General features: G+C 40.5%; 1 protein-coding gene across 9 annotated transcripts in view; it reads left to right on the top strand.

Moving 5' to 3' along the window:
- The window catches only part of LOC128891333 (dystrophin, isoforms A/C/F/G/H-like), a 567,969-nt gene that overhangs the window by 433,752 nt on the left and 117,855 nt on the right, over positions 1-16,362 (top strand). For all 9 annotated transcript variants that reach the window (XM_054150727.1, XM_054150734.1, XM_054150735.1 and 6 more), the window contains one exon: positions 13,368-13,540. In XM_054150727.1, coding sequence (XP_054006702.1) covers positions 13,368-13,540 — 173 coding nt within the window. The remainder of the gene's footprint in view (positions 1-13,367; positions 13,541-16,362) is intronic.

Below are 16,362 nucleotides of genomic sequence, written 5' to 3'. Positions count from 1 at the left end.
ACGATCCTCGGATCCACAGTCGACCGCTTTACCTACGCGACCAATCCCGTACCCTTATATTTCGGATACTACAGATGTTTATATTTTACCACAGACATTGATTCAAAGGGCCTTGCGTATAAAAAATTTGTTGAAAATTCTATTATCAAACCTGTTTTAATATTTGAAGTATTATTAACTCTCGGAATATAGAAAGTCTTTCTTATTGAAGTTAATTTAACCAACCTCTTCGGTTTACGAGTACACCATAGAACAACGAGATCGACTCAGAAATCGTTTCTGCTGGATCGATGCATTTTCACCTTGAAGTGTTCCCCATCCCTCTGTCGAAGGTCGATGTCCTCCAGAGCTGGATCCAAGGGACGTCTTGGCTTTCTTCACCGGCAGGAAATTTGATTTTGAGGACATACCCGCGCAGTTTCCCGAGTCACTTGACCAGGGCTTTGCTCGACATTTCCGCGAGCTTTGTCGGCGTTTCTCCGTGAAACTTTTTCTCTGGACCTCGCCTTGGAGTCTGAAGATATCCCGAGTATGCGGCTAGTAGACGATGTCCTGTGTTCCATCTCCTGGAGGAAGTTTCATATCCGATATGGACGCGTTTCGGTGTTCGCACCTTTGCCGTCTTGAGAATCGATCTTCCAAAATGAAAGAAACACCCATCCGTGATGTACTTTTTGCCTTCGGCCGCGGGTACAGGCGAATGTAAATATCCTGGTACGTCCTCGGCTACGAGCAAGGGAATAAAATCTCGTGCGAGGAGGTCTCAGTTCTGTATAAACATGAGTAACTTTCAGACGAGAGGAAGCAGATATTTGCTGTTATCCTTGCTGTCTCCAGTTTCAAGCAAACTGAGAATATTTTTAAACGATATTACTGTTTACTCGCGGAGTTCATATCTTTAGTCAGGGTTTGAACGACAACGAAATTTATGATAATAAAAAGATATGCGTCTGTTTATCTATTACTTTTTCATCTACATAAAGATGACACGCGTAATTGGACATCGTTGAGATCAATAAAAACGATTGTATTGCATATTTTATCCAATAATCATTTTTTGTAGGGGATACTAACAACGATGTGTTACTCGATCATATGTAGAAAGCATCATTGAATGAAATATGCAACACAAATTTTTGTTATTATTCCTAATGATGCCCAATCACAACCTACCCATTAAGAGTGTAATTTTTCAAAAAAACAAAAATAAATTATAAATGGTAGCCAGGTTCTTAACGAATTGTTATGAGAGGGAAAATTCAGCGAACGAACAAAGGAAGCAGATCTCCGTTTTCTGTACTACGTATTTAAGCGAATCACGAGGTAGTTGGGTTTTGATCGCCAATGGGGATGAAGCTAGAGCGCGACGATGGCTGCTGCGGCGCTCTCTAATCGTCCGCAAGCCGCTTAACCCAAACCCCTTCTCTCATCGGCCTCTTTCAGCAACATTACGGCGGCGGTTGGTACACCAGTTCCTCCATCAGACCCTGAACCGCCGGCATTACCAACCGCCTCGATCTTCTCCTGCGTTAATCAAGACAAAAGTGAGAATTAACGTCCTCTGACGTAGCTCCTTCCAAATAATATTTAGATGTCATTGAATAGATAATGGTAATTAAGTGGTTATCATTGCTGTCATGCTTATTTTCATTCAGAAACTATAGTGTGTTTATTAGTAACGAAGCTTCCTAATAAGATAAAATATTTTAGCAAAATGGAAAAAGGAAGACAAAAAAATGATAAAATTATTTTCTGAATAGGGAAGAGTCACTTTCTAGTGAACAATTATTTGTTAGCGATGACAGCGTAGTTGAATTTTAAACAATTCATATTTATTATATTAAAGGTATACTCAACCTATCGAACCACTTCATTCAACCCCTTTGAAGACAAAAGGATAGTTCCTCTTTGAGAAATTGAGCTTCCCCTTTCTCTATCCTTTACTTCCAAAAAGTCATCATTATTCTTATTTTGCCTCCCAAATCTTGTCCAATTTTCTCAACTATTCCATAACAAATCCCTATAATCCCCACGTTCTCACAGTTCGGGTTTCAAATTACATCTACATCCCCCCGCGATCCATACGGAATTTTGGATCGTAATTGTGGCTACTGTTCCTCGTTCGTTTGCACATTGAGACAATATGGCGCAGGCGTCACGATTCTGAAAGTTCCCCTGAACGACTATGCCCCCTCCCCCCCCCCCCCCTTCCCCATGAGTTTCCATGACTGGTCCGGGAAAGTTCAAGCCGCGTGTTTTCGACAGAAGACAAACGACAGCGGTTCTTCCAGAGGCCGGCAACGCGTCAACGTTCATTTCCGACGGCGCCGTGACATTTAGATGATATTAAAATGAAATTTTACCCGACGCTGTCCCCAGGCCGGGCCGAGGCGCGTTTCAGTTTTTGACGCGCAGCTCGACTGGCAGGTTTGCTCGCTGGCCCGAAAGGGGTCGACGCGCTGGGGAAAAAAGTGTCGAAACGTGGACGCCGTTAATGGGTTCCGTCGACGAGAACCGTGGTCCTCTAGCTCCCAACACCGAGAGAAACGAACGCCGCTCGTCTGACAGTCCTAGGGACCGTCGGTTTTTGTAAACACCCCCCATCGATCGTACAACTGTGGAAGGGAAGGTGATTCTTCGCGAAAATATAAATCATAAATGGGGAAGAAAGTATCTGTTCTTCGAGGTCTGTTATCTAGGAAAATTATTTGAAAATATGTGTGTTTGATTAGGATGATTTTCTGGGTAAAGAATCTTAGGTTGGTATGCATGAATAATAATGGAACAATGAAGTGTCCAATTGACGTTTTGACTATTTTTCTTAGATTCATACGCAGAATCTATAATAAGACATACTTCATGTGTACAACGTATTTACTTAATTCTTAATTGTATGTGTTAATAACACGCATGTAAAAATTGTATTAAATTGTTTATCGAGATGTTTACTTCTGAATTTTTCAATTTCATTACCGCACAGATATTTGCACCTATAGTAAGTGAAAAAAAATGTGTGCCAGAGAATATTGGACTTCAAAAATTATATACCAAATTACAGCCCTATTTATAGTGTTTATCAAATAATCTAATGAAAATAACGGGCTGAATAGATATCAATATTTTTCTACCCCATAAATAAAGACAATACAGTTACCTCCTGAGGTTAATCTTATTACATTTATTGCTCAGAATTGCTCTAACAAGATTTCGAGTTATTTTTCTCTGTAACAAAAGATCTCTTGCGTGAGAAATCTCCCCCTCGTACGGTTCCACCGCGATTGCTAGGCCACCCTATATATCATCGAGACGAGATAGCATGGCGCCGCCGCGGAGATTGAACGTTGAAATTTTAATGTCTTCTGTGCATTGAATGATCAGTTTTGAAGGATCGTTGCGTTTAATAACGCCGGCTACGAGGGAAATTGATTAGTGTATCGGTTTCAGTTATGGTTCGAATTATTGCTTTCCCAAAGAGATTGAATCTGTCGAAGTAATAATTGTTGGCAAGTGGCAAAACGTCTTTTGATTTTCGCGCCAGCGTATTTTTCTCCTTTTCGTGACTATTTAATTAATCGCAAGCGTTAGGCGTCCGATTTTATCTAAAAAATGTAGCGCTCGTCGTGATTGTCATAGTTTGCGATAACAACGTGGAAATGGTCGGTGAACATCAAAGTTAAGTCATCCCTCGAACTTTTCGTTCTCGCCAAAGACTTTCCACAGGCTGAATCCGTGACGAAAGAAAAAAAAGTAGACGTCGAGATTTCCTTCGAACTCGTTTATGAGTACGAAGTTCACTTTGCATTTCACTCGAGAAATTGTTATCAATCTGAGAAGAGCATGCTTCTGGAAATTTTCGCAAACTCTCGGCGAACTTCGTTTCGCGAAATATTCGATTCTGAAGGGAAACGACGCGCTAACCTCGAATCTAGTTACGGCCTTACGTTTTTCAGTAACAGCAGGAGAGAAAGGGGAAAATTGAAAATCTAATAATCAATATTTAATTAATATTCTCAGTAAGTGGTTCAATGAAGTAACCAAAACAATTATGAAATTACCCACTAAAAGTCCTCAACAGAAAATTGTTTAATTATATTCGATCTGTGAAAATGTTTAACTCTCTTTTCAATAGCACCCCTATTTACCCTTCCTTAAACTTTCCCCTCAGAGACTAACATGGTCTCAAAACAACGTTTCCACAAAAATGTCATCATTCGTTCCTCAAAGAGAATCCACGTTTGCATTTTCGCTTGCATAATCGTTTCCTCGAATTTAATATCGAGGAATTACTAACACGTCTGTCGATCTTGGAACAGTAGAATCAGTGATTCCACTTTATATCCTGTCCGTCGGTGGCTAAATCATTCGTGGTTCATTGGGACACCGTACCGGGACACCGGGGGCCGATGTTTTACAAATCCTGCTCGTTACTTACCACAAGCTGTTCGCGCCATGCATAATTCATCGCCGTGGCTCGTATATTTTATTTCGATCGAGGCCCCCGCTCGTCTCCTCGTTTCAATCAGGCCGTGGCTCTGGATGGCTCGGTTTCTAATCCGACGGAATGCGTTGCTATTCTGTCCAAGGCAGCGTTTTATCCCTCTTGTCGGAAGAAGGTGGACAGGCGTCATTGATTTTGTAACAAGATCGAGGGTGTCCACTATTCTCATCCCAGTTTGTTCAACCCCTTTGAGGGTAAGGAGATAATTTCTCTTCGAGGAATTGGATCCTCCGTGACAATGGGAACAGACCACGCTGGTGTGCTCGATGCCACTTGATCCAACTAATCGCTTTTCGTTCACTGGGGTGGAATGTGATGATTGTACCAATTTTGTGCTCTTTGTAACGGCGAAGACACCATTTTATTGCTTAATATTTCGTTGCTTTTTTAAGATTGTTCAGTTTTTTAAGATTCCATTATCGAGTCTGTTCTAGAATATAAAATGTCACTCTTGAAAAACAAAAATTCTACCCCATCGAATTATTGTTTTCAACATCTATGTTGATGGTAGTTCACTTTTATAATATATTGTATATTTGATAGCTCGGATCAAGTCATTTAATTTTAATTAATGCAAATTTATTGTAAATAAGGTATACTCACCCCATTAAACAACTTCATTCAACCCTTTTGACGATAAAGGAACAGGTTCCCTTTGACTTTGAATTCAATTTCCTGTAACAATGGAACAGACGTGATCCTCCTTCGAATTCAATTGTGTTTTCACTGTACACATTTAATGGCATTAAACTTCAAATAAATTCACATAAACGGAAACTTTTAAGGACGAACACCCTTCAGTCTCTTTCACGATAAAGAATCCATTTTTCTTCGTGGAATGTGATTTCCCCTAACGACAGAGACAACATAATTCTTCTCATACATTCCATGGGACTCTAATAAAGGAATTGCTTAAGGTTACATTGCATCAAGTAGAAATATCATTCTACTGTCTTTTCACTTATCTAAACCTAAGCAGTAAAATAGAATATTTCTATGGGCTTTGAAACTACCCAAAAATATACTAGTATTCCTCAACGTTTCTAAACTGAAAGTATGAAAACATCCATGAACAAAATTTATAAATATACAAGAAATTAGTTTTCGTATGCTCTGCTTTATTTTATTAAAACCTTTTGCCACCTGTAGAGGATAGAAACGTTCAGAACATTCGAGACATCGTTCAAGAAAAACGATTGCTGCTTTAAATATTCGATTGTCGCACTAATTTCCGAGACTGTCGAAACGAGCCACTGGCCAAATATTCAAGCTCGCTTGTCAAGCGAAAACTTCGCATGATCGAACCTTGAGAAAACTCGTGAACCTCCAATTCAAACAAAGTCGCTGTGTATTCTGCTTGCCTAATTGCTGCAAAAGCGACACGCGGGCTCCGGTAGCGAAGTGGAAGAAGTGTTGACGAACACCACCGTAATAAGAAATCTTATTAAAGAGTAATGTCCCGTGTAAATTTGCTAAATGCAACCCCTCAAATTCATTAAACGTGCAAATTTGCGTTGCTCAGACGTCTCGCGCTATCTCGAGTCCGTTTTCTTGTCACGCTGGCCCTCCTGCAAATACAGCCGCCATCCGTAACCGTCCATGCAAAACACATGCAGTAGAACAAAGATGATAAATGGTGTTCCTCGAGTCCCCATTCTTGGAAAACAACTCGTTGCTCCATTTGCTTTGTGTAGGCTAATCAAATAAACAGCGAAAATAAGCTTATGAATCGGTTCGCAAGTATTAAAAAGAATCATTTCACAATTTATTTTATTTAAAAATCGACCCCACCGATTGTCAGAACACCGAAATTATGGCGCCTCTGACCTACCAGAGAACTCACTAATCCTCCCCTAGCAGGCATCCAGCCTTAAACCCGCCTCCCAGTTGGAAACTATCCACCCACAAAAGAAGCCTTTACGTTTCAATTTGAACCGCGCCGTTGGACCGCGTAAAACTAAAAGCGACGACGGTCTAGCCTGCGACACAATATTTCATCAGCCACAGCCCTCCGTCACCGACAAACGAAAATTACCCCATGGTCGTTCGACGGGGGCTCGAGACGCTCCGCTATACGAGCGCTCATTAGCGGGGCGCGTGTTTAAAATGCTCTTTGCCGGTTAATCGCGACACGTGACCGCGCATTTTTTTCCTCGTTCGCCCCGGGCGAAATCCGAGGGGCACGTGTCTCGCGTCACCGACCACCACCGACGACCAATCCTCTGCTCTGCGCAGGGAATCGTTAATGGTGATCGATAATTCACCTCGAATGCACGGGAATCCGCGTGCAGTTACGGTCGAGGCCCGTTTACGTTGAAAAAACACGGTTAATCGCGCCGAGGGGGGCGTGAAACGGGAACCACGAGGGACGAAAATGGCACGCGTCGAGACGTCGAAGCTCAGAGGACGCGCGACAGGCGTCGACATCGACGGAAGTGCGCGAGGGTGCCCGCCGAGGGTGGAAACGTCGAAGGTGGACAGGTAAAGAAAGAGGAGCGACTGGGACTGAGAGTCGAGGCGCGAGTGGTTCCCTGGGGTGATGTGGGGACTTCCGGGTACGTAATTACCGTGGATTATCGTGAAAGTGTACGCAAGGGGGGCACCTGGCCCGGGGGGCGTGCCACCCTGCAGGGGAATCCCCCGAGGGGGGTACGTGCCCGAAGGAGACCGGACGACGCGCGGTACATCTACATTTCCTACATGCTGCTGGCCGAACTTCATCTCTTCGAACAGGTAAAACACATTGGTTACCTCCCTGGAAAGATGCATTCTTTCCGTGGCTATAAACACTCGAACACATCTCTGATGTGATATTTCTTTTTCAATGAATATATAATTCTTGTTTTGTATAAACGTGTATAAATTATATTCTACATAGGTATATCTAAAATAAAAAGGAAACGGCTATGTTGAGTATAACTAAGAATACAAAACATTTATGCAATTTTATGTTTCGCAAAAGTCTACTTTCTGAATCTTACTTTCGTTTGCACCGATCTCGACTTTTGACCCCCAAAACCGGCTGTACCGTTTCTCTTCTTTATTCCAGGAACTTTAATAAAAAATTTTCCACTTGAAAATGACGCCAATCTTGGTGTAAATCATGGCTTGAGGCATTTTTGGCATATTGTAAACACGTATTTAATCCCTAATTATTAATTCCATAAACACTTGAAGCCTTGTTTATCTCCAATCTTTTTCATTGTAAAGATATTTACTTTTTCTCGCAAAAGCTTAAAAGAACATCAGAAATTGTTGAACATTTTCGCGGATCCCGTTGAATAACGTGCCCGCAACGTGACAAAGTGTTGAGGATCCCGCCGTTTCGAGTGAATCCCTTTCGACTCGTGTCTTCCCATAGATCACGTAAATTCGCCAGCTTTGTTCCCGCGGGAACGAGTCTAAGGGAAGAGCAGTCGGTCGGAATCGTCGTGAAATCTCGGTGTACCGACGGGTAATCGGCAATTCCTCATTAGAAATCCTCGACGGTGCGCACGTCACCAGCTGCGCGACCACGTAAGTGTCAGACATTGATTAAGCTCGACACACCGCCGATTAAATACGTCACGTGGAACAGCGAACCGTACGAAAGACGAAGCCCCTTGAATTATGAGAACCGTCTCGCCGGTTGATCGTTCCTTCGCCTACCCGCAAGACTTCCTACGAATGGAATCGATTCGATGGTAGACCGGGTGGAATTAGAGTAAACGAGCAATTTAGCAACTTGGTTGAGTAATATTCAGCTTTGCCGTTTATTTTATAGAGCAATGTGCAACATTTTTTGTTTACTAGGAAAATGAACACGATTGTAGAATTTTATGAAAGAACTCTGGGATTGTAATTATTTGGGATTGTATTTATTTTCTGCTAGAAATTATATTGTTCATTTTCTATTTTAACCCTTTGGCCTACAACGACGAGTTAGACTCGTAGTAAGGAATTTGAGGTATAAACAATAAGCCCGAGTCTGACTCGTGGTACTTTGTTCGGACTTCCTACTTTCCTGTTTTGCTATAGCCCGAGCAATCGGGAGATAATGTGTAGGTCAAGGGGTTAATTATTAAGTGCAGACTTAATAGTTAACACGTAAATAATAATCGTTGAATCGATAATAATAGTAATAGAGGGAAGAAATTAAGGGAATTTTAGGAAAAACAAGGTACATTTTAATATTCCAAACATATTATTTTAATCAAATATATATAACATATACGGGTCAGGTAAGCCAACCTCCTCGTGCTTTTATTCAAATATGCGATAATAGAATAAAAAAAAATATACATATACGGAAAAATCAAAAACAATATTCATGTATCCAAATCAACTTACTTACACTACACAAATTAATATCTGAAAAAACAGAGCAAACAATAAATTTAATCATTCCGTGAACAATCATCCGACGAATGGTGCAACTTCGAAAGTTTCCACTTTTGAAGCCCGTATCGCGACATTTATCAATTCTAATAATTAAATTGTCGAAGCGTTCGCGGGACACGCATTTAATTTCGCGGCGTGCGGCGCGGTTCCCACCGCGAATTAAATTTTATCGCGCGTGGATTGAAATATATGAATCGGGAGTTTCGCCGGGGTGATTTACAACCGCATCGACGGACAATGGAGCCGTCAACGGTAAGAGTTCTAATTAACCAACAATGTCGACGGGGCCCGTCGCGTTACGGTGTCGCGCACCTCGTTAAGTGCACGCGATGATAAATGAAACGCTGCTGGTATCATTCGCGCCACGGGAAGAGGGGGGGGGGAAGGGGTGCACGGCGCAACCGCGTTTTCCTTTGCCAATTACGTATACCGTGTGTTCCCAATATTATCGGGTACCATGCTGCTTGGCAATAAAGCAGTCTTCGCCAAGAGACATAATATTACGTCCTCGGCGCAGCCGAGGCGACGAGACACGTAATATGCCTCTTGCCGCGGGCGGGGTTGAACTTCGATTCGAGCGTGAGGATCCCGCGGATTTAATTGCATCGGAACGCGCCGCGAACGCCCGTGGAATTGATTTAATTACCGTTGTTTGCTCGATCCCACGGGGATAATTGAAAACGTCTGCGTTTTGACAGCGTGCGCGTTTTTCGTGCCTCGTACACGTTTCGAAAGGCATTTCCTGGTTGGGAAAAGATGAGGGCGGGAGCAGGGAGGTGTCCGTTTCAATGATTTTTTATAGTTCTTGGGGAATAGTGTAACGATTATTTTTGGGGGCTGTTATGTTGTTGTCCATAAATTTGGTAGGTATGGCGTGGCAGTTGATTCAATCGAATATATTTTATTTAACAATATTAATCGTCGTAGTCAAGGTGAGATGTATAAATTCAAGTAAATTAACATATTATATGGTGGTTGAGCTGTCTGCTAGATATTGTACAAGATATTCTAATTATCAAATTTTATTATATGATTTTAATTATCATTATTTTAGTAATTTTTAACTACGCCAATATTGTAAGAAACAATGACCAATTCTTTAAAGGAACATCACAATTTATAAAGAACTAAAAGAAACACGTACCCACAATTTCTCCTACTCAAATTAAACTGAAAATTCTAAAATTGTCGATACTGTCGGCCATTCTAACACCCAGGGTGATAGTGACCGGTTCTGCAATTGCATTCCGTCGTCCCTCGACTCCGAGGCCCGGAGCCATGTCGACGTAGACGCAAAAAAAGGCACCACGCGAAAATAAAAAATAACGGAGATAGAGGGAAATCGAACTACGCCGTTCGAGGAACACCGTCGATAACGCGCATTTGCGTAATTGCGCCACGGGCAACCGCGATAAGAAGCACGGGAGCATCGGCGAACGGCGAAAAACGCTTTACGTTTCACACTTTTTCCGGGCCATCTAGCCGTCGAATTTTCTCTAAACGCTTCCTTTCCCTCCGTCGCCTCCTGTTCTAGCCACTGGGTCACTTTCGCAGGTGCTCATTAACCCGGAAAATCTAATCTGCATCGAAAGTGCGCTTTTAAGACGAAGCGTCCCCCCAATCCCGGGGAGGATCGATCGGTATCGCGCGATCTGACGTCTCATTGGCAGACGGGGCGGGAGATTATTTTCCTGAGGATTCTTTCCCGGGGAAATTGAAAGACCCAGTCGCGACGAGGGGAAACAAAATGGAAATTTCGATTGGAATGCATTATAATTTTCTAAGGCATTGTACGGAAGGCTACTCCTTTGAAACAGTAAATTGATATTCGTTTCTTGTTAGTAAAAAACCTTGTTAATCTAAGAAGATGAGGTACGTGTCGCGAAAGTATCTTATTTTGAGTAAAATCGTTGAATTCGTTGATGCTACCTTTACACCTATTGGTTTGTTTTAGATTCTTGTTGAATTCAAGTAAAAAAATGGAACTATGAAATTAGTCTAACCCTATAAATGATTATAAGATTCCGCTGTTGTGCCGTTCTTGGAACCTTAAGTTTCACTGTGCACTTGAAATGATAATCTAGGTTATTAATATTGACTGTCGGGAACATTTACGATTGATCGATCAAATTTTTAAGAGAACACTTCCTTAGGCTTGATTTTGAAATCTTGCAACGTCATACTTACAGTTCGATCCCATTAAAAATTGGCCATCGGTGGTGTGTGCTTTTGCGTGTGAATTCGCTGGACGATAAATCCAACATCGACCATCAAACTTCATCGTCCGCAACGCAGATACCCGCTGTTTCAATTAAACGTCACCGATTCGCACTTTCGACGAGCACTCCGACGAAAAGCATTTTGATGGATGCACCGACGCTTTCGGGGCAGGCTCCTTGCACCGTTGCATGCCACAATATTTCCCCTCTATTTTCCCTTGTTTTTTCTGTCAGTCAGACATGGCGCGCCATAAAACACGAACACCGCTTCGGGGCGTGCAACTACATTTAGTGAAATGATAGTTTTCAACAAACTAAATTAAGTTGGATCAGCCCTGTTTACATTTCTATTTACATTCTATTTACACAGGAGTTTACATTTTTTTTATTAAATTTGCAGATTTATACCCTACAAATAGCTCTTTGGTAATTGTCTACTGTATAAATTTGTTGTTACGAATTTGTTTTTATTACACTCGATTTAATTAATTACATTGTTAAAGAACGCGATATTCGTACAGAAAATTTCTGATAGCTTAAATACAACATCGCATTTGTAAGCATGACGTGTTTATATAAATAAATAAAAAAAATATATATATATACATATCGAATTGAGTAACCTCCTCCTTTTCGAAGTCGGTTAAAAATAAAATATATTTGATTGAACAAAACGAACATATCCGTACCAGAAGTAATTTGTAGTTTAAAAGTTATTTTAAAACACCAATAGAATCATAAGTTTGTTAAAAATCCTAATGCAGCAGACATCTCAACGATGTAAGATGAAATTGATAAGAAAGGTACGAATTAGAAGTTAGAAAGGTAATTTCATTTACCTTTAAATTGAATTTGTTGGTTAATGGAAAATGTCTCGAGAAGAAAAGATTTTGCGACGAATATTTCTTAATTCACTTGGGTCGTGCTCGATTTATTTTCATCGACGACCGACGGCGGGCGTGAACGCCAAACTCGCATCGTTGCTGTACATGGGAACCAGGCATAAATCACTTTTGCCCCAAGCGTTCGCCGCAATTCACGTCATCGCGATGACGAAACACCGTGAATGTTCTCTCGTCGTCGCGCGAAAAGTGTTCGCGCGTTCCTGGAGAGAAAATTCTCGGAAAATGCTGCCCGAATTCTCGAAATTTTCCACGGAAACTATCGCGTAAAATTCTCGAAATTCTCGTTTGGAAAATATTCTGTTAAACTGGGTGACATTCTATCGATAATCACCCGTGTGTTACGGTGATTTTGGAAACTTCGGAATATCCTGTAAATTTTGTCCGTCGATGATAGGAAGCCAGGAGATCGATACACTTTGATTCATTTTTGAAATAATTACTATTTTTATAATTGAATAAAATATTATAGGAACTAATTTGAAGAGCATTTTTGCATTGATGTTAAAAGCGAAGGATGCCTCCAATAGATTACGTAATTGATCAGTTTTGGAGGTCCAAAATGAAAAGGTTGGAGAAATAAATTAGTGTTTCATCCGAGTCTTGTTAGTGGACATTATAGCTGACCAAGGAAACTTTACCTTCGACACGAATTTCTTTACGAAGTTCCTCGAACTTGAAACAAGTTAATCGATGATGAGTATCCCAGCGTATCGTGTAGTTTAAAAGTTTCTAACTCATAGCAACTAGACAGTAAGTTGGAAATCTACGATGACATGATCTTTTATATCTTCTAAGAATCCTGTATCGAAATTATCTGTAGACAAACTTGTATTTATACAAATTAAAGAATGGCAAGTTTGATATTCCAAACTATTATTATTTAGTGTCGTTTCGATACTTTTTTACAATTGAATCCGATAACATGTGATAAGAGTTTTTAATAATTCAAAATTATATATATGTGTTATTCATTCATAAGGAATTATAAATTACTTGCTTATAATTAATTCCTAACGAATTATGAATTTTAATTTATAATTCAATCAAAATGAATTACAAATTACTAATTGATAATTCACTTATAATATATTATCGTTCGTTATTAATTTCAGTAAATTCTTTTCACAGATTAATTCACTAAATTCAACTGTGACATTTATAGATTATAAAAACAACTCAAAATCAATAACTCCAAGCATAATGAAATACAAATAAATAATAGCTTGCTTGACACAGCGAAATTATTCTTCGCTACAGAAAAATGTGACTCGAAAGACGCCAAGCTACGAACGCAACGCACGTACTCTATTCGATGTTTACTTTCGTCGGGAATATTTGACCTAACGTCTTCATTTTCTGTTGCAGGATCTCCAATCGGAAATCGAGACACACAGAGACGTGTACGCGTCCCTGAACGGCACGGGACGGAAACTGTTGAGCTCCCTAGCCAGCCAGGATGACGCTGTTATGCTGCAACGACGTCTGGATGAGATGAACCAAAGATGGCATCATTTGAAGGCGAAGAGTATGGCCATACGGTGAGTGAGCGCCGTCATTTTTTACATTCTCTCCTCTGCACTCGTTGCGATGAACTCTCTCTGCTTTTTTTCTTTTCACCAATTAGCGTTCGCGGTGAGAACGATGACAGGTGGCACGATGAAGTTTTCAGCTCCTGTGAGCGGTAACAGGTGTGCCATTCCTAGATAGATGTTCTATTTTGAGTGCACACGAGATGGTACCTAGTAAAAAGTGGCTGAGAATTCACGATTCAGAGGGTAGAGGGTGGATGAATGAATTACATTGGGGTACGTTGAGGCAGGGCTTGGGTCTTGAATTGAGGGGATGGAAGAGAGTTTGAGAATCAAAGGAAAATGGGAAAATGCGGTAGGAGAGTGGAGTTAAATTCACGACAGTGATTAGGAGAATATAAAGAGTCTGCGTTGTAGTCTCGTTTCTTTCTAATTATCATTTTTATACGAGTTGCTTTAGACCCCCATTTTATGACTCTGATGAATACCTCGACGATGGTCTAAAATTTCTAATATTTACATATAACGCTTTTGAGGAACGAAATTATATTTGCTTGAAACCTCTGGCAACAAAATTCATATCTCTTTAAATTATTTCTGAAGCATTTCCTGCGTTTTAATAACACTTCGTTCTTGCCGGAAGACGCACTTCTTCAGACAAAATACGATGTAAAATTAATATAATATAGTGGAAAGGTTTAAACCAAAATAATGAAAAGTAGAAATAGATAACTGGACATGTTACGAAAGTTTTAGAACTGCTAAATGCATTATATCAGGTTTCCAATATATTTATGAAAATTCCCTTCTTGCTTGACGTGCACCGTTCTCTCTGAACAATTGTCCTTCGAAACCTCGACGACCTCCTTTTATTATTTATCTCACTCTTCGACACATTTTCCTAGCAATAAAATGCACAAACAATAATCCACTTCAAATTCGCGTAAGAACATTTAGTCACAAAAACTCGACGCGCAAACGCTTTTTTTTTCACTCTATATATGTTCACATCCGGAAACCTGATTTCGGATTCCATTTCGGTTGTCTGGTACGATTTATTAATCCGTTGCATATTTGAAAAACACATTAAGCCTGTGTCAGTGCGGGGCTCACGCCGAAGGACGCTCGATTTACGAAAATCGGGGAAAAATGTCACTGCGTTACGGGTATCCGCACGGGGGAATAGTAACTTTTAACGCGAGAGGAATTCTAAATGACACTCGTACACTACGCTTTACCCCCCCCCCCCCCCACCACCACACCCGGAAAAAAGTAAAGATACCGCTGGATATATATCTCCGATATTAACAAAATCCTCGAACATTTTCATATTCACTGTTTTTCAAACGAAATCCGACGTTTCCATGGAACGTATTCATCGATACAAGCAAAAGTCAAATCTACAATTTATAGTGCTTTTGTTATCGGAGAAAAATAATCGTGGTGAATTATAACTGACGAGGCGCAGTATTTATTCGCAGAAGTGATTTTAAATGTTAAAAGAGTTCACTGTATTTGCACAAAATTGAAATACTATTTTGATTTGAGATACGCTACCGCTTTTTAATCACTAGGTACGCTAACTTAATTCACGTACCTTGGGCAAGACCTTCACATGTAATAAATACATGAAATTATTCTCACGAAGCTATAATTTATATAAGAAAAAGAAATCTTTTGATTATAAGTATTACCAACTTAGTTGCTCCTTAACCAGTAATAAAAGAACATGAAAATTTGATGTATCAAGAAACCTAATCCTTGTGAATAATATCCAACAAATTTCTTGTATGTAAGAGTATTTCTTAACTGCCTGAATATGCTTCACATTATAAAAGAGGAAAAAGAATCTGTATTACAAAATAGTTTACCTCGCACGTACGAAATAAATATTTTTCATCATGAAATGAAGATAACACTGGACACAGGAGGAACCTTGAAAGAAGATTCACGAGTCTGCGAAACAACGGACCGAGAATTATTCTCGTGACAACATCGGCAGACCAATGGCTTTTGTCACGCGAACAATCCCAAAGATTTGCGAGCCTGGCGGAGGGACTGCGGGTGTGCACACGCAGTAGGTTAACTATGAACCCAGAAATTCTCAGCGCGCCATTCTCCTTTGACAGCGTAGCAGTTATGCGCCGCGGTAATATCCTTCGTAAGCAGAAATTGTTGCCGCGAAAATGGCAAACTTTGAAAGAGAAATATACGAAACCTTTGATGGCGTGTGGTTTGGCCGTGCTCCGTCTTCCCATCGGGTGATTCGTGGTAACGTCACGTGGGATTTCTTGCAAAACTTCGACTCGGAATTGACGAAGCAGCTTTGACTATGTGTTGGGAATCCCCGCTGTGATCTGGCGCAGCTGCATCGTCGGATTATCGGAACGCATATTCGATTCTGATATTTCAAAATTCTATCGATATCGTCGGCTTGAATGTTATTCCTAGTTGTAGATTTGAATTGGTTTTTGTTGTTTAAGTAGTAACGTGAGCATTGTGTAATGCGGGTGGTTGCAGGCTCAGATTTGTAAACAGTAAGCACTTCTGTAATTTGAGAGCAGTGAAACTTGAGTGGGGAAAACTGACACCGATGATTCATAAATTCTATGCTAGATACTCTCAAACTCGTGTACCTTGATGCTGGTAACTATTGACTCGTGTAATTTGACACTGCTAACTCCCAAGTTGTGTAATGTGATACTGATGACTCACGAACTCGAGGTTGGTGACTCTCAAACATTCTGTAACTTGATACCACCAATTCTTAAGTCGCGTAATTTGACACCATTGACTCCCAACTTGTGTAATTTGATTCCAATGACTCCCAA

The sequence above is a fragment of the Hylaeus anthracinus genome, unplaced genomic scaffold (genome assembly GCF_026225885.1).
Source record: "Hylaeus anthracinus isolate JK02 unplaced genomic scaffold, UHH_iyHylAnth1.0_haploid 12001, whole genome shotgun sequence".
Classification (NCBI taxonomy): domain Eukaryota; kingdom Metazoa; phylum Arthropoda; class Insecta; order Hymenoptera; family Colletidae; genus Hylaeus; species Hylaeus anthracinus.
The sequence above is the reverse complement of the archived record's forward strand: the minus strand, read 5'-3'. Positions and strand labels throughout refer to the sequence as shown.